General features: G+C 45.1%; 1 protein-coding gene across 1 annotated transcript in view; it reads left to right on the top strand.

Moving 5' to 3' along the window:
- fbxw7 (F-box and WD repeat domain containing 7) overlaps positions 1–18,041 on the top strand; it is an 86,726-nt gene extending 68,685 nt beyond the window's left edge. Inside the window, exons 6-12 of the mRNA XM_063218406.1 lie at positions 2,604–2,727; positions 2,871–3,007; positions 3,761–3,874; positions 10,281–10,462; positions 12,133–12,358; positions 12,792–13,002; positions 15,681–18,041. Of these exons, the coding sequence (XP_063074476.1) occupies positions 2,604–2,727; positions 2,871–3,007; positions 3,761–3,874; positions 10,281–10,462; positions 12,133–12,358; positions 12,792–13,002; positions 15,681–15,949 (1,263 nt within the window). The 3' untranslated portion in view covers positions 15,950–18,041. The remainder of the gene's footprint in view (positions 1–2,603; positions 2,728–2,870; positions 3,008–3,760; positions 3,875–10,280; positions 10,463–12,132; positions 12,359–12,791; positions 13,003–15,680) is intronic.
- The last annotated feature ends 1,292 nt before the right edge of the window (positions 18,042–19,333 follow it).

Genomic DNA, 19,333 nt, shown 5'->3' with positions numbered 1-19,333 from the left:
ACTAGGGCCCAAACAAATCTCAAGTAGCAGTCACCACATGTTGTTTGCGGTTAATGAAGACAAGCAGATAAATGGCACATTCAGCATTATGTGTAAGGCAGACTACCTATTAGAAAATAATTTAAAATATATCTTGGTTCGAGTTTTTGGCAGAGCTTTCCTGCAGCCTTAGTTCTGTAAATATAGAAAACATTCATTAATTGTACATCAATATATATTGCTACTACTACTACCACTACATTAACCCTATCGCGCCGGATGCATCATCTATGATGCATCAAATTCAAAGCCCTCTCCACGCTGACACAAAAAAAAATCCATCTCAAAAACATCCTGCGTGTCATTTCCAAACGTCCTGCAGTACGCGGAAACCGCCACAAGAGAGCAGCGGTCAACAACAAGTTGATCACAGCTCGGCGAAAAATGCAAAAATGGAGTAGAAGCGGTTTCCCTGACCGACGCTGAGATATCGACAAATTGCAAAAGGTTTGTGTACAAATTTCCGAAATATAACTCTACATCCTTTAATTTGAACACTTGCTTTGTGCAATTAATCAAGGAAGAGTTTATATTTTTACACCGTGTTGCAGAGAGATCGTGCTAAAACTGATGAGACATATAAGCACCATCCGGCGGTGGCAGGAAGTCAGCCATCAATGCATTTGCTCCATAGGGAAACTTACAAAGCATACCACGACGATCGTTTAACAAAACACACAAGTTGTTTTACTTCAAGACAAAGATATTGCCTTAAGAAACACGTTTTACTTGCGATTTTGAAAATGTAATGCAAAATGTTGAAATTATGATCTCGTAAAAAATGCATTGAAGTGAATGGAGAAATGGTCCAATTGTAGTAATGGACCCATATATTCAAATTACACATCAAAAATGAATAATGATCTATATTACACTCATAAATAGGTTGTTAAGCATTCGATCAGCTATGTTTTTACATAGATTTTAAAAAATTACCCAACCAGGCTGTGGGAAATGTAAAATATGGTCCTGCTAAAACAAGGATAGGCTTAAAAAAAATGGCAGGATCTCACTAAATATTTAAAGATAATCCTCAAATTAAATTGTCTGACAACTTTTTTAAATTAAAAAAAAGATGCAAATGCATTAAAAGTCATTTTTCAATGGTCATGAAATTGGAATTTTCATTCCCTTTAAAGCCTGATGCATCATATATGATGCATCAAATATCTCAGTGACCTTAACAAAATTTGGAATTTTTTTTTTACATTTCTTATAAGGGACCAATATTGAAGCAAATTCCTAAAAATATATAATTTTCTCTCATTGCTTTCATGGTTCAGGTCTCACAGGGTTAAGGTCAGGATATATTTTTATTTTTACTTTGGCTTTAATAAAAAAAAAACTTTTACTATTATTATTATCTCGCACAAGTTGCACCCAAAATCCACACACCTGCCAAGCTTACAAACACAGGGGTCTGTCTCTGTCTAGCGTACCGTACCTTGGCCACATCTGTTCATGCTGACCTCTCCTGCAGCCCAGATTCCCCTAATCTCCCCAGTTTGGCTGGAGATGTTCTGCAGTGCTGTTTTATCAGTCAGTAAGCAGAGCAGAGAGGCACAGGATATCTCCTCTCCTGTGGCGCAGGGACTTCCCACAGACTCTTTTTAGCTGCCTAGACACCGTAGGCAGCATGTGGACCTCCTATCACAGTGTTGCACACCTGGCAGATGCAAATGCATGGATGCAGTGAGGCGAAGAGAGGATGGGTGGCAAGGTGACTTGCTGTCTACTCCTGCTTAGTCAACACTAACTGATTAAAACAAAAAACTGAAGTAAGGAAACAGACCAAACTGCAAACTGACATCTAATTCTACAACCACCATCAACCCTACAATCCATGTCCCACACATGTGCTCTTTGTTTGGTTAATGACATATGGTATGATGACCTGCTCACCTCTGATGTCTCCTTTACACGCTCCAACTCTATGTGAAATCCTTCTGTGCTGTGCACATGTTGAATGTGGGTGTACAAAGGGAGAATACAATGTCGGATGTTTTGGATTTGGGGATTTGACATGATCTCCTCTAGGCAGTTAGTGTGGATTTAACTAAAATTGTGGCAGGCTGAACATGTCCTATTTTTCTAAGACTGCGGTAACTGTCTGACTTACGGTAGGGACACATACACGCAAATTTGCGAACTTTGCCATTCATTCCTATGAGAGAGGCGAAGGCAAGCGATGGCAAGCGAACAGGAGCGAAGCGAAGCGAAATTATTAAAGAAAGTTTAATGTCATGCAAATGAGGAGCGAATTCGCCTGCCACGGCCCAATCAAATTAGCACCATAACTGTTCCATTCCATTTGATTCGCCGCGACGACCTGATGACGGTTGGATTTCGCCTCTCTTCGCTTCGCCTGGCTTCGCCTCCTATGTGTCCCTACCGTTACATAACTGACTGACTGAAATGGAATGAAGGACTTGGACACCCTATTGCAGTTCCTTGCTAATGTTAAGACTAATCTCCAATTCTAATATCTCTCTATCTCTCTCTCTCTCTCTCTCTCTCTCTCTCTCTCTCTCTCTCTCTCTCCCTCCCCCTCCTCTCTCCCTCAGTTGGCATTGTATGTGCTGTCATTCCTGGAGCCAAGGGACCTGCTACAGGCAGCACAGACGTGCCGCTACTGGCGCATCCTGGCTGAGGACAACCTGCTGTGGAGGGAGAAGTGCAGGGAGGACGGTAAGTACCAGTGACAGACATCCTGAAACCCATAAGCAACATGTCCCCCTGCCTCAATCCCCACCCAATAATTACAATTTCCCCCTTAAAAAAACAGGGAGTCTGCCCCCCTTGCTATATGGTTTTCTTTTTATGTGTCACAGGTATTGATGAGCCTCTGCACATAAAACGGCGGCGAGTGATCAAACCTGGATTCGCTCACAGTCCCTGGAAGAGGGCCTACATCAGGCAACACAGAATCGACACCAACTGGAGGAGAGGAGACCTCAGGTCACCCATGGTAAATACACCTGTCATCATCATCATCAACAGGAGTGTCTGCTTTGTATTGCATTTTACTGGATCTTAAAAGAAAAAACGTACAGCAGAGAGAATGTCAGCTCCCATATGACCACTCTTGAACGTTGTTGTGGATGTTTTTATTTAGTGTAGAGAAAAGTAGAGATTGGCTACTCCTAACTCCTAAGTTGGCTACTACTACTAAATTGTAGATTGTAGAGTAGATTGCATTATTTTTCTAGAAGTTTGGTTAAGACGTCTCATGATCTGAAACTCTCTAATTTTATTATGTAAAGAGATTTCATTACTGAGCACTTGCCTCACCCTGGAACACCGTCTGCAGTGGATGCCAGCCGTTAGGCTTTTGCTAGTTTGCCTATGAATTCCAGTCATCAACCATCCAGATCTGTACTCGTGACCTGCCAACACTGATGCTGAAGTGAAGACACCGTGCAGCTGCTGCTGCCACTGCCCCTGCTGTGTTGAGCTTGGCAGCACCAGAAGCCGTGCTCTTCCTAGCCCATCACCATTGCAAGCGTGTCTCCCAAACGTGCTGCGTCATGTGCTGAGGCAGCATCCCTCTGACCCAGAATTGGAGCCCCACAGCACAATCGCTCCAGCTGGCTCAGAGGGGAAGCCACACTCTCTCCCAGCATGCACTTTTCACTGTGCGTGGTGGAGTCCTCATTAGGATGGTTCTGTTGGCTCCACAGCCTCACCTCTTAACATCACCTCCTCTTGCTCCCTCTTGCAGGTATTGAAGGGGCACGACGATCACGTGATAACCTGCCTCCAGTTTTGCGGAAACCGCATCGTCAGTGGATCTGATGACAACACGCTGAAAGTCTGGTCTGCACTCACTGGAAAGGTAGGCTTTCTTTTCTTTTCAAAACTTAAGCAGAACTGCAACTGCATATGAAGTCCCAACTAGTTTGTACAAATTGCTTTTGGGCCAGGCATCTGTGTGTCTCTGGTGGATTTGTGGGGTTCTGGCCCTGAAACATTGTGTGTTAGACATTCCTTTGTTCTAACGCCAGAGTGCATACCCAAGGGATTTATGACAAGGGGTTAATTTCCGCTGCTATTGATTGTCTGGCGTGGCCATCGATCACTGATCTTACAGTGTGAACTGAGGTATGGAAATCAGGGCTTTGAACCGGTTCAAGGAACGAAAACGAAAACCAGGAACTTTTTGTATTTTACAGGGAACAGAAACGAAACCGGAAACGTTATTATTTTTTATGTTCTGGAACGGAAACACTTATTTTAAAATAATGGTAACCGGTTAATACCGGTTAATACTGTTCCTCAAAAAAAAATATATATATATTTTCCTGCGTATGTTACCATGATGGCTGAGCTTCACGTCCTGTGTGACATCAGACATTCTCTGACTGAATGGAGAGAGAGCTGTGGATTACAAAGTCTCCACTGCACATCTTAAATAAGAGAAAACACTGTCATACAAAAGGGCAGAGTTTCCATTGCATCATTGTAAGATATTGCAGAGGAGCACGTGTAAAGCGCACAGAAAATGTTCAACGTTATTGGGCATCCATGGCCGCCTCAAATATGCACAATGTCCATCATAGCCCTCCCCGTGACCCAAGTCAGCATGGAGCGCGCATTCTCATCATTGAGGTTTATTCTCCGCTAGGTCGTCCCTGAATGACAAAATTCTGGAGGATATTCTTTTCATCCGCTTGAATAAACAGTTTGGAAGTAGGCCGACTCATTTGCACTTCTGTCTTTCTTGGTTAATTAACGTCAGTTAGGCCTATGGGGAGTAATCAGCTGACAGGAACGAAATTAACCGTTCCGGGAACAATATTTTTTTGTTCTAACCGGTTCGGGAACGTCAATTTATTGGTGGAACTCATAACCGGAAACGTTATAATTCCGTTTCTGTTCGGAACGGAACGTTTGGAAAAAAAGAATGGTTCAAAGCCCTGATGGAAATGAATATCTGTCCCCACTGGTTCTCTACATCCTCCAGTTCTGCATTCACTCCCTCTCACCCTCCAGTGGCCTGGCCTGTGGTGTCCTCCTTTGGGCTGACTGTATGTCCTTTCTCAGCTGGCGTAAGTGGAGGCATCACTGAAGGACACCCCCCTTCCACTCCAACCAGCCAGTGCTATCGTCTCCATAGTCATTTGGGAACATGTTGCGTCCTTTATTATTTATGAGTGAGATAAGTCACAGCCATGTAAACACTGGTGTTATTGTACCGTTAAAGGGCCTCTGCCCAACCCCCACCATTGCCCTTCTGCTCGTGTGTGTGTGTGCGTGCGCGTGTGTATGCGCGTGTGCACGTGTGTGTGTTAAATGGAGTGAAAGAGCTGCTTAGGCGTAGGCTTCTTTAAGTATTCATTGGTGAAGGCGATGCAGTGACACAGACTCTATGGGACTGTTTTATGAGCTGTCTTTGAAAGCCAGTGTTTTTGTTGGGAACAGAAAGGACACTGTTAATCACGCACACTTTTTCTCACCCCAACCCCCTAATTTTCAGTCCTCTGTTTTCACCAAAGGCTTTAATGAAAATTCTGAATTTTATAGAGCCTTATCCCCTTTTCTCTGTTTTTAATGTGCAACTGTGATGGGAGGAGGTGTGCCTCGACGACATGTGCCCATGTAGGTGTTAATGTTGGCTTGAATGGCCCTCATGGGGTCCTAATGCGATCTGATTTTGACAGTCACACACTCACACAAGAAATGAATAGACATGGCTTGCCGTTGAGCCCGGTGGATGGGGATTAGTCCTGAGTCCTGAGTGAGGCCCAGTGGTGATTGCAGTGTGTCTAAGAGGGACGGCAGATGGCTGATGCACTCTATGCTGCGTGATGAGGGTCGTAACCAGCGGGCTGGCATCAAGCCAAGACTACCCCACAATGCAGCAAGTGGCCACATCCTTTAAAGGGGAGAGCCCCTGGTGCTGGTTGTTCAAACATGCATCTGCTTTGCTGTCATTCTATTGTTTTGTTTTGTCATTTTTTTGTTGCTGTCTCTGTGTTGAAGCTTAGTTCTGCTGCATCGGACTTGGATAAAAGTTGGTTGCTGTTTATATAAAAAGGTATTCCTTTCCATGTTAGTGGCCAGTCATCTTGTTGGCATTCTGGTTTGATTCTCATCTACTCCTCTACTTGTGGAAAAATAAATAAAGCCACACTCTTTGCTAGACTGTGAAATATGTGCACCATTCCACTAAAACATTGTCCTTCAGGTTATGTTCGCAAGGTCTCAGTTTCTCTGCTCACAGTGAGAACCTGGCTACTTCTATTGGGGAGATCAGTAGCCAGCGTGCTGTGGTAGGCTCTTCATCTCCGCCTCTGCTGCCAGACCCATAGCGAGATACAGCATGTGCCTTCATTAGCCTCTCTGAGGAGCTCACTGGAGTCGCAGGGAGGGAGAGGGTTGTGGTGGGGAGGGGTGTAGTGAGGTGGGGAGGGGGGCCCACTGGCGAGCCTTCATAATGAGTTGAAATGAGATTACAAATTATTAGTGGAGAAATTGGCTCTCTTCTTCTCTGGCACTCCAGTCCTACCAAACGGTCAGTCAGTCACAGGCTGTCGCGCAGTCTTTTTCAACCATTTCTGTCCTTGTTCCTCGCGAGTGTGCACTGGACCGTTTCTCTAACCGCCCATCTGTTGGGAGCAGCGGGACTCCCCGCTTGGCAGGTACATGGCATGCATCGTCAAGGGTGCAAGGCGAACGCACTTGAGGTATGTCTTGGCTCACAAGAACATGGTGCTTCAAGAACTATCACAGGCCAGCACGTGAACGTGTCTGGAGGATTAACATAGTTAATGTATGAACGCTATGTGCAATACTATGCAATCCACAGCCAGCATGATGCTGTGCGCAGCCTTTTCAGCTCCACTAGTGTAGGAGATATTTGTTCAGAGAATAATGAAAATGAGTTTTTCCTTAATAGCCTAGTTGGAACCAAGTGTTCATGCTTAGCATGCCAAGAGGGCGTGTTGTGTTTTCCATAATGAACACTGACTGTGTACTGGCACATGAGAGGAATGTTGCATGCCTGAAGAGAGCCAGCAGTGTACCTTGCTGGGAGGAATGAATGAAGAAATGAGAGCAAGAGCTGATGGGGCTCAGACGTGGAGCTCAGCGTAAGCATCCCATTTGATCCTGACAAGCGAGCTGACAGATAATGCCTGGCAGTGAGAGCCACGGCTGGGGAACGCTTGACTGAAACGTTGGCAGACTTGAGAGCGGCATGCAAGTGTCATTCCATTGTCATGTGCCGATGGAGCCCTACGCATCACCTCACAGGTGTCGCTCGTAATACACGTCTGTGTCCAGAGCTGTGTTGAGAAACCCCGAACAAGACACTCGACAGCATGGTCCAGATGGGGAGTAGCTGTCATCATCCATCCCCTTTTCTTTATATCCAGCTCTCTCTCTCTCTCTCTCTGGTTTACTACCTCAATCACTTTTTCTCTTTCTGCCACACCCCCGTCCCCCACTCCCCTCACCTCTGTGGTGGTGCCTACATGCTGCTTGTGCAGTGAAGCGAAAAAGCTCTTCTGGTGCCCGTCAGCGAGTGGCACCCCGTGAGGTCGTGACTCTTATTCCTCAGGAATTCCTTGTGTGCCTTTTCACAAAGCTGTCGCTAAGGTTTCTTGCTCCCATACTTGCAGGAAGTCATCTTTTAATAAACTGATAATAAATGATGTATTATTGTTGTATACATTGATACTGGTATCTCTTGTTTCTCTGCCTACTTGGGTAGCATGGCTTTTTCTGTGTTTAAGACCTTGATTTGGACCCCCAAGTAGTTAAATCTGCAAAATCTTTAAGATTTGCACTGAAAACACACACAAGTCCATCTTCTAGCGATATTTGCCATTTGGCTTGAAGCAGCTTCACAGCCAATATGGAATTCTAGGTCAGGAACCAGGGCCTGGCGCCCAACATCTCATCCTCTCTCTCCTCTGTCATGCTCTGCAGTGTCAGATCAGAACACCGGGAAAGAGAGCGAAATAAAACACAACTCCAGGATTTATTAGCACTTGTCCTTGAAGGGTCCGATTCAGGCGATTTAGTTGCTTATTTTCTCTGCCTGTTCCTCTGTAACTCTCCCATCCTTTTGCCAGTATGACTCAGACTGCATCCTGGCTGAATACCAACGCCTCACCACACCTAGTGCTGCATGCCAAAAGCCCAGATCATCCTCCCTCCCTTGTGTCTGATGTTGCAAGTACCAAATTCAGTGACAAAAATCACCAAATGGCTGTTTCGCCATCTCTGTAATGGCGGTATAATTATAACACTCAAGAGATATTACTCTTATGACCTCACAATGCATTTCCCCAGTCTGATCGCCTTCCGAAACCCCAATTAAAGGATGTTGGCTGGTCCCAGATGGGCTGGCGCGGCCCTGGCTCAGAGTGTGGAGTGTGTGTCGGCCAGAGCAGCTGCTCCACACAGATTGCTCAGCAGCAGCAGCTCACTCGGCGGCACAAATCACACACACACACTACACCAGCCCATCAGAGGGCATCACTAAGGTACAAGTCAGTGGTTGCAGAATGGGAAATCAGTGGTGAAGAAGCACCACTTACAAGACTTGTCTGGCTTCCAAACCATTGTGGAAGCATCCACAAATATAGCCTCTTCCTCTGAGCCCACTTTCGGGACAACAGTTCACTTTTTATATAGGGCAAGTGCCTCTTTTTCACCATAACTCAAACATGGGGAAAACTCTACCAGCAATGCAGTACAAAAATGGAAACTGGGATTATGGCTTCAGAGGGCTCCGGGAGACATTTAAAGATTATTATCTTCTCCTCATTGGCATTCAGGGTTAGCTGCCTTTGAGTTTGTTCCACAGGCAGATGAACGGGCATGTAAGCAATGTAACATCAATCAATGGTTGTTGTTGTTTCATGAATGGCCAAGTGGGCTGTGATCAATCAGGAAAAGAGAAACGCTTTGTGGATATGGTTTGACTATCCATGTTCTTTACAGTGGTTTGCTCTTATGGCAAGGAAGCCATTGCCTTGGTAACATACACTGATTAAAGAGAACACAAATGTTCATGTTTAATTCAGCTATGGCCTCATTAATATTCAGCTAGTGTTCCCTCTCCTCACAATCCTATGGGGATGTCACAATGGGTAGGGATACATCACTACAATCCTACAACGAGCTATTTTCGATGATATGTGCAATGGAAAGATAATTGATGCGAAAACCGGACGATTCCCTGTCCTTGCACATGATTGACCACTGATGTCACCAAGTCGTTAGCAGTCTCAATTGGCCAAGTCCCTCAATCTCTTTTATCCTCGTGGCCACTCTCGTAATGGTGTTTAATTGCCTCCAATTTGTTAGCAGCCTGAGCCTTTTTATTCCCCTTCCTACTGACCAAGATTCGGATCCCTCTAAGTAAGATGTGCTGCTGAACCACAGGCTGGCTAAAAAAGGACCCAAATAAAGTTAACCCTGCTGCCACCATGCGACATGTAGAGAATCAGAGGTCACCTAGCGGTGTGCAATCTTAGCAGAGAATTAGCATTTATCAACTTGTTTTTTTCTGATTCCAAAGCCCAAGGCTGCCCTGCTCTTGTAAGGTTTATGGCCCCTGCTTCATAGGTCTGCTCTGCCAGCCTGTTCTGCACAGCCATGGATCGTAACTCCCACCCAAGGCCCAGGAGAGCACACTCTTCCCCGGCCGTGATTAAATGCGGCATCAAAGCACTAATTAAATTTACCTGCTACCATTCCCTCTCAAACAGATTGGGAGATTTTTATGATCAATAGCTAATCTGTCATCTAAAATGAGTTTTTGCCTTTTGGCTGTATTAGCACAATTTCCTATGAAGCAGAATAAATTGGCTGCTTTCGCAGAGAATAGATAAAGAACCAAAAAAACTGCATAGGTTAAAAAAGGGTCAAAATTATATTTTCTCATCATCAGAGACACAAGTTTTCTTCGTCTCAAAATGTAATTTCCATTTACATATAGTCCATGCTCTTCTCTTACAAATGACGATATGGTCACCAAGACAGTTTTTATGTTAATACTTCTGCTCTTTTCTTTTGTTTTAGTATGAACATTATATGCATGTTAAAGACATCAAGCAGGCGTTTTCCCAGTTTGCATTATTGTTACTCTCATCAATTATGCCATCTGCTCAATGCTTGCCATGGTGACACTCTTAATTTCCACATGGAATTCAACAGCTTATTCTACTTCCTGTAAGATCTTCTTTTGACACCTGCATCTAATGGCTTCGTCTCTGTTGTGTTTTTAGTGTTTGCGGACATTGGTGGGTCACACGGGTGGTGTGTGGTCATCCCAGATGAGAGACAACATCATCATCAGCGGGTCTACAGATCGCACGCTGAAGGTGTGGAATGCAGAGACGGGCGAATGTGTCCACACACTTTACGGACACACCTCTACTGTCCGCTGCATGCACCTGCACGAGAAAAGGTACTGCCATGGTTTATACAAATGACACAAATTGTGCTCTTACTGTGTTTAAGATCTCATTTTTCTATTGTCTTTGTACAGGGTGTATGCAGGGTTTTAAAAAGTATTAAAAGGTGATAAATTAAAAAGCCAAAATTTAATGGCCTTAAAAGTTGTAAATTTGCTCAAAAGGTATTATTTTTTGAAAAATCAGGTATTATTTTTTGTTGTTGTACCATTTTGACCCAAAAAAATTGGTTGATTCTGTATCTGAGGGCAATCATGGGTCGGCCTACGTGGTTAGGGCATCAGGTTGCCAACCTGCCAGGTTGGTGGGGGGAGTAGGCCTAATTAACCAGTGTTCTCCCCCATCCTCCTCCATCACTGAGGTACCCTGCATGGTACCGTCCCGCCGCACTGCTTCCTTTCGTGCGTCTTTGCAAAAAATTAAAGTGTAATGTAATGTTAAGGAGGTAGAAATTACAAAAGATGTCTTGTTAATACTCGCATTGGAGTGTCGTGATGGTTGTAAAAAAAATCTAAAGGTAGTGAAAAGGGTATTAAATGGTAGTAAATTTGACTTCAAGATTGGTGTATATACCCTGTAGAATGGCTATAATACAGAGTCACTGCTGTATGCTTAGAAAAGAATGGCACATTCTACATTGTTGCTCTTGGCTGAGGTATTTATCCAAAGCCACTTGGTTATTTACAGGGCATTGTTTACTGTCCCTGGAGCAGTATGGCGATAGATGCCTTGCTGAAGGGCACCTCATCTATGGAGTATGGTGGGATTCAAACCTGCAACCCTCTGATCTAAACCCCATCTCCTTAACCATTAGGTCACAGCTGCCCCAACGCAGAATTCTCTGGTACAAAGGAGAGCAGTTTTTGGAATTGTAAAAGTGTATTGTGCAGCCAGTTCAAATATCAAGTGGCCTTTGAAACTGAGCATGCACATACTACAGTATTGTTTGTGCATCTAGTTCACACATGCACTGTGTGAGGAGTTTTAAGTGTCACTGGCCACAGCTGGAAAAGGCTGCTAGCTGGTTTTCACATCGCCACACAATAATGTGCTCGGTGGGCTACCGTGCTTGTTGCTTAGTTCCCGGTTGAGGCCTCTTCTCCACTCTGGCATGCTTGTGGCTGGTTCTAGTGCTCTTCTTGCCCAGGGCCATGTGGGGGTGAAAGAGGCTACTGATTGCTCACTGGGGCTGATGCACCGAGACAGACCACCCTGGAACAAGAGGGCTGGGGGGATGGGGTGGCGCGTGGGGGCTGGCAGAAGGGTAGTGGATGCCCTCAGAACACATTGACCCTGTAAATAAAATTTTAAAAAAAATCGGTAGCAATGGAAGACACTATGAATCACAACTGAAATGCAACACTGGTGTACTCCTGTCCTGTCCCCTGAAGAGAAATGGCCATGCTGCAAGTAGTTTTATTTAATCATGAGAAATGTATATGTTCTTTGTGCAGCCGCAAAAAGCAACCTTACAGAACATTTTAAGTACAGCAGTGGAGTGCCAGCATCAGACGGTCATCTCAAAGTTCATAGTAGTGAAAGTTCACTAGTAGTCCCGGCACATAGGAACTCTTGGGATCAAAAGAATCAGAAATCAAAGTAAGTCGTCCCATGTAAAGGCGTGATGGTCATCCTGCTGTCTCCTGCCTCCATCTGTCCACAGGGTGGTAAGCGGCTCTCGGGACGCCACGCTGCGTCTGTGGGACATCGAGACGGGTCAATGTTTACACGTGCTGATGGGCCATGTGGCGGCGGTGCGCTGCGTCCAGTACGATGGGCGGCGGGTGGTGAGCGGTGCCTATGACTTCATGGTGAAGGTGTGGGACCCCGAGACAGAGACCTGCCTGCACACGCTGCAGGGACACACCAACCGCGTCTACTCGCTACAGGTAGGCAACATGATGAACACACACACACACACACACACACACACACACACACACACACACACACACACACACACACACACACACACACACACACACACACACACACACACACACACACACACACACAAACAGAGATATTCCTCCAGACAAGGAAGTTCTGGTACATGCTCTTACTCCAGTGTATATCTCAGCACCAGTAGATTGGTGGTGCATGTGTCTGAATGATGTCTCCTGCTTGTCCTCTGTACCTGCCCTTCCACCTGTGGTATAGCTGCTGCTGTACCTCTTTGATTCACTGCATGTCCACATTGGGACAGTGAACTGTACTGTACAAGGCCACGATGTGGATCATTAATTAATTTCTGTTATATTTGGATAGTTATTAAAGAAATCAGAATAGTTTGTTCACACATTGAGTTTTGTCTCTTTTCAGTTTGACGGTGTCCATGTGGTGAGCGGCTCTCTTGACACGTCCATCCGCGTGTGGGACGTGGAGACGGGGAACTGCATCCACACGCTCACCGGCCACCAGTCGCTCACCAGCGGCATGGAGCTCAAGGACAACATCCTGGTGTCTGGCAACGCAGACTCCACCGTCAAGATCTGGGACATCAAGACGGGCCAGTGCCTCCAGACGCTTCAAGGTGAGAATGCCAAGCCGTGTCCCAACACCGGACAGGACAGAAGTAGACTGCAGGTGTGCCGGTCGGTCTTGGGCAGATTGCAATGAAAGCCTGTATTGTTCAGGATCTGTCTGCCCATTTACCTCATCATATCACCTTAACATGGCTTGACATCATTCTGTAAAATGCGCGTTCATTTGAATGGGGCTCCCGAACGTTCACACGTTCTGAATAACAGCACCCTGTCAATGGCAACGGACAGAGTCTCTTCTACCTGGCAACGCCAGCTGATTTTGACACTTGGGAAACTGCTGAACTGCGCTCAATTTGCAGTCTCTTGGCCATAATCATTGTCATAATTATGATGAAATTCAGGAAGATGACGTGAACTTTAGAAGTTGTAGGAGTCATACTCATGAACCACCGAAAATAAAAGAATCCTATCGTCTGCATTTCAAATGAACATTCTATGCGCTTGCGACAGAGAAGTGCCTAACTTGCTCGCTAGAATCTGGTGCAGTTGGGGTAGGGAGAATAGAGGAATAGGACATCTACCGTACTCAGTGTACTGTAAGGTTAGCCATGTAATAAGTGGGATAACATTGGGCGAGGTATAGCGCCTTTCATGCAATATTGCACGCATCAGGGTCCTGCTGTTGTGCGTTATTCCACGGTATGGACCTTCTCACCGTACGTTACACCTTACTTTCTTCCTGACAAGTCAAAACCCCTGATAACCACTGTCAAGCACCTGCCAGACAAGAAATAGATTAGTTAATCAATGAGTAGTTGTCCATGCTGGAAACTCTCAATTCCAAGACAGCATTATTTAGCAGAGCAGAGCCAGGCACCCAACATTAGATGTCCAACACCACTTTTCGTGGTGTTCTGTAGTGTTCTCTTGTGGTGTTGCGTTGTGTTATTATACTTCTCGCAGTGCTCCAGTGATGCAGTCATCCAGCACAGCATTGACTGCTTTTCTGTGGACGATGTAATTGTCTCTCAGAGCCCTGCTACACATACAGAGGCAAAGGGTGTGCGGTTCCCTGAACAAAGAAAATCGAAGAGTTTTACAGCTTCAGAAGAGCAAATCCTGCTGAATGCAGCAGGCGCTGAAAACAATAGATGGCCATCATGCCACTCCTCATCTCCAGTGCCCTGCTCTGTCCCCATAACAACTCCGCGTCTTTAACATAACCGACTAGACAACGACTGTGCGAAGGCACACTCTTGTCTGGATGGCCTTATTAAACACCCTGTAGCTGCTATCTGCGCTCACCCGGCTGGCTCTGGAGAACAAAGGGATCCCCACTCCTGGCATCAGAGGGATGGAGAGGCGTAGGGGCTCGAAGGATGATGAAAAGGAGCTAGGGGGATGGGGGAAGACGTGTCATGTTGGGTAGCGCCGTCAGCCAGACACATGAATCGCGAGTGGGGGTTTGGGGTGGGAGGCTGAGATTCAGTATAGGGTGATAGTGTGGTGTAGTGTAGGGGTGTACGCATCATGTAGTCTTTTTGTAGGTCAGCTAATTAGGTCACTGGACATTTCCCTGTGATTCATGATGACATTTAGTTGGAGCAAGAAACAGGATGGTTAACATTAAAGGAAATGGAATGACACTTTATTATGTTGATGAGGGAACAGAGGAGGGGGTTGTACAGTCTTTTGTTAAGCCAACATGAGACGATGCGCAACAAAAGAAATACTTCACACAGACAAGCACAGATTGAGTGATTTGTTCCTCATTACTGGGTATTGCTTTGAAATGGAAATGGCAAAATGCTGTTCGTGGCTAGCTCTTATAAGATGATTGTTCTTCCTGATCTGTTTAAGTACCACAAAAACATTGGTGATTCCATACTAATTAGCATTTGTCTCTTGGAGCAAAGTGATTTCTTCTCTAATTGACTGAGCCTTTACATTTGGCCCTTGGCTTTGTTTACATATAATGATTTATTTTTAGTGTAATATTATCTCATTTAATAGAAACTGTAGTTAATGCACTCCTTTATGGATAATGCTGGATACCGTTTCCTCAACACACATTCACAAATACGATGAATATGGGAGGGAGGGGAATGTTGATATACTTGGTCTTCAAAGATCTGGAACTCCTATGCACAGCCAGATTCCAGGTGCTGGTGAAGTGCAGTCATCAGTAATCCATAGTAAAGAAAGAAGGATCACCGCACACTGGTGGACTTAGTTTTGCTGTTTTTATTTAGCCTAGGTGAACGACGCGTTTCGCATTGCGCTTCGTCAGGTTCACTTTGTCATTCGCATACCTCCCACAGGTGAAATAGGTGATTACCGGGTCACATGACCTCACCAGAATACCGTGACAGCTCACAATAAAAATAGAAATTCACATTTCATAACACTACAGCCACTATGCACTTTTACACAGAGGTTATTAAATTGTTCAAATGAACAATTTGAAGCCCTTCTGATAAATGTTGTATATTTCTAAAATAATTTTCTTGTCGGGCTAAATGGGAATTAATGTAACAAATGTATCCTTATGGATAGTGGCTGTAGTGTTATGAAATGTGAATTTCTATTTTTATTGTGAGCTGTCACGGTATTCTGGTGAGGTCATGTGACCCGGTTGATATACTTGGGTTTCCTCAAAGCTTTTTGCTGCTCTATTGGGATCAAACTAAGTCTGTTGTCTTGTCCACATCTCTGTTTCCCGCAGGTCCCCACAAGCACCAGAGTGCCGTCACGTGCCTCCAGTTCAACAAGAACTTTGTGATCACCAGCTCTGACGACGGCACGGTCAAGCTGTGGGACCTGAAGAACGGGGAGTTCATCCGCAACCTGGTGACGCTGGAGAGTGGCGGCAGTGGCGGCGTGGTGTGGCGCATCCGCGCCTCCAACACCACGCTGGTGTGTGCCGTGGGCAGCCGCAATGGTACAGAGGAGACCAAGCTGCTGGTGTTGGACTTCAACGTTAACATGAAGTGATGTGGGTTTGAAAGGACACGGTGAGGGGATAATGCCAAGGAGGCCAGAATGAGAGACGATGAAGCTGTAAGTGGGTGAAAGAGGGAGTGGGGGTCGATGTCTGGCTTCCTTTGTGATGCTCCGGTTCAAGATCCATCGCTTGGTCTTTTATGTAAACAGCCACCAGAAATGCCCATTTTACCACCCTCTCCGTTAAAAGCAGCGGTGGTGGAGTTACTTGTCACTGCAGTTTCTCCATCAATCCTCTCTCTCTCTCCATGGCTGTATGGGGATTTGTCCGTTTTTTTTGGGATCTCTGCACTGGGTGAAGAACAAGAGCGAGGATGGAGGAAAAGACTGAAGTCCTATGGCATCTCCTCCCCCACCCTCCAGGAGAGTGTGTCTGTGTTTGTATGTGTGTATGTGTGTGTGTGTGTGTGTGTGTGTGTGTGTGTGTGTGTGTGTGTGTGTGTGTGTGTGTGTGTGTGTGTGTGTGTGTGTGTGTGTGTGTGTGTGTGTGTGTGTGTGTGTGTGTGTGTGTGTGTGTGTGTGTGTGTGTGTGTGGGGCAAGAGGTCAGCTCACTCGCAGTATGACACAAAAATGTCTGGTCTGGACCTGCCACAGCAGTGCTTACAAGCCGGGCTGTTTTTAGATGGACCTCCACCTCACCTTCCTCGCATGTTCGGAACAGGACATAGGAGTGCCAGTGCCAGGCTATCCCAAACATACACACTTGTTTTTTTTGTTTTTTTTTCTCTACCCATGTCTTTCTGTCCCTTCCGTATACTGAGCTGACTGGATGCGCAACCTCCCGAGTGTCTGTAACCACTGACACTTCCGTGGAAGAGCCTGGACATTTTGTCATCAGGTGCTTAAAGCTAAGAACGAAAGGGGAGAGGTGCGTGCATTGTGACCATAGCAGTAGTGGTGGTGGTGTTGGTGGGCGGCAGTAACCAAGCTGCCCCCACCTCAGTGCTCTTGGGAAGCATTCTGTATTGTCCCCAGTGCTGTGGCCAAACGGAATTCATGCTGCTAGACAAACAGAAGACAAGGTGGAACTTGCTGTGACGTTTTAGTCCCAGACTGAATTCCAAAAATTGACTCTGTGTAGTTTGGACGGAGGAAGAAAAAAAAAAATGATGCGCAATGGAAATTACAATGGATATTTTTTGTGTTGGTTTTTTTTTTTTGCCACTGAAACTTGAGCCAAATGTGCCTCAGCGAGGCTGAGAAGAGGGAGAGTGATAAGCAGACAAAGACAGTTTTGCTTGAGGAGACAGGATATTGTTGACAAGAGCAAATTAATGTGTGTATGTGTGCGCGCATCTGTGTGTGTGTGTGTGTGTGTGTGTGTGTGTGTGTGTGTGTGTGTGTGCACGTGTGTATGTGTGGTCTTGGAAAATTGTAAACACATTCCTTTGGACAAAGCTCTGTTGGCCTGTATTCTCTCAAAATGAAAGTTTGCCGGGGATGTTCATGTAGCTGTCTTTGAGCTTGATGTCTGTGTTTCGTACAACTCGAATGTTTCTTGCAACAGATTTCAGAGGCATCACCTTTAAATCAACTGACAGGTCGTATGGTGACAAGCAGAGTCTTTTTGTAATAGTTACAGCACCAGAGCTCCTTGTAGTCTCTGAACAAGAAGATGGGACTCGAAACAGCTGCGCAGGCTGATGAATTTGAAGGTGGACATAGCCAAACGATTAGTCTCATTCTCAGTCACACAACCCAAGCTGAACTGTGAAAGTGGTATAACACTGTATATTATAAAACAATCATGGTCTCTCTCTCTCTCTCTCTCTCTCTCTCTCTCTCTCTCTCTCTCTTATCTGTTTTTCATTTTTCTTTTGGATTTAATTTATGATCTGGTTTTAAAAAATCAGATGTTGGAGGTGTTGTTATTTTTCCTTCAGTTCATGTAACTGCCTGGCGTAACAGACAGGAAAAAAAAAAACTTAAAGGGATTGTGTATTGTTTATTCACTTAGAATTTTTATTTTCTTATAACTTAAGTGCAATAAAATGTGTTCTTTCTTTTTCATTTCAAGCCTTTTGTTTGTGTGTGCTTGTCAGTCTGGATGTGTCATTTGTGTTCAATAAAGCTTCAACTATTTACGGCATTCAATTTAAATGGGTTAGTCAAAATGCACATACCACATAACATTTTTATGGGAGCAGAGCACACCCGGTGTGGGCTATGAAGTGACCATGGTTTTGCACATACACTTATTCCAAAGCACTCAAATAGTAATGCCGGCACAAATAATTGAAATGCAGCCCAGAACACATGGATTCATACATCCTGATATCTGGCCGTTCTCTGGTCATTTCCTCTCAGACCTCAGCCCTTAAGGAAATAGGTATCTAGTGAGAAGGTTTGTCAGATATTAAACAAGAAATTGGTTAAACTATATATCTGACGAGTGGATGTGCAGCACTTCATGATGTCTGGATAGATTACGAGGCACCTTCCTTAAACAACTCCTGAGGTTAGCTGCATGTAGACACAGTACAGGTTTAAAGATCTAACCGAGGTTGAGTTTTAGAGGCATTCACCCTGAACAGTCCATAATTCAAATCACATACACCTTCATTTTGCATGGTGGCTGTGATTTTTGGGAAGAAATGAACAGTTCTACTGTTTGGTTGAAGTGCATGCTGATTATTGTACTCCTTGTGTACCAAATGCACTGTGCGGTGAAATTAAACAAGGAATGAGTTGGGATGGGATTCATAAGACCCTCACTAAACAAACACTAATTGCCGCTCATTGCACTGGAGGTCGTCTGCAGAGTTGTTTGTCAATTGCTTGGTCCAGCCCACGCTATGAAGGGTGTGTGCACCATGATCAACACAAGCATTCTGTTAATTAGAGGGTAGAAGCCTTTGGTACTAATGGAAGGGCCTACACAATGTTGCAAGGATACAGAATCTCTGTTGCCTAGCAATAGCTGGGTTTTATTGGCCCAGAGTGAAGCTGAGGCAGAGTGCATCAGAGATGCTTGGAATTCTCACTGCAAGGTTCTCTGCTCTGCAACAGGGAGGGGGCTGTGATGAATGGGAAGACAGGTTTTTCGGCTTTCACATTGCCGTTGCAAAACAAATCATATTTGTATTTCACTAGGATCAATGTCAGTACATTTTGCTGATTTCATTCCCGTCTATGTTATCGTAATCGGAAATCAGTTTCACAGGTCTCTAAAGACTTGAATCACATGGCTGACATTGCCACACATCCATCTCTGTCTGCAGGCCTCATCCACACAGCAGCTGCTGCACCTCCCTGCCGTCCCCACAATTAGCCCCTGAGAACTGGTGCGTGACAGGATATGGAGTGTGCATCTCGCAGCTCCGACTTGATTTATCTTCTGCACGGATTTTTACCAAGCAGTTAATTTTTTTAAC

The sequence above is a fragment of the Engraulis encrasicolus genome, chromosome 16 (assembly GCF_034702125.1).
Source record: "Engraulis encrasicolus isolate BLACKSEA-1 chromosome 16, IST_EnEncr_1.0, whole genome shotgun sequence".
NCBI lineage: Eukaryota > Metazoa > Chordata > Actinopteri > Clupeiformes > Engraulidae > Engraulis > Engraulis encrasicolus.
This window is presented reverse-complemented; position numbering and strand designations above follow the sequence as displayed.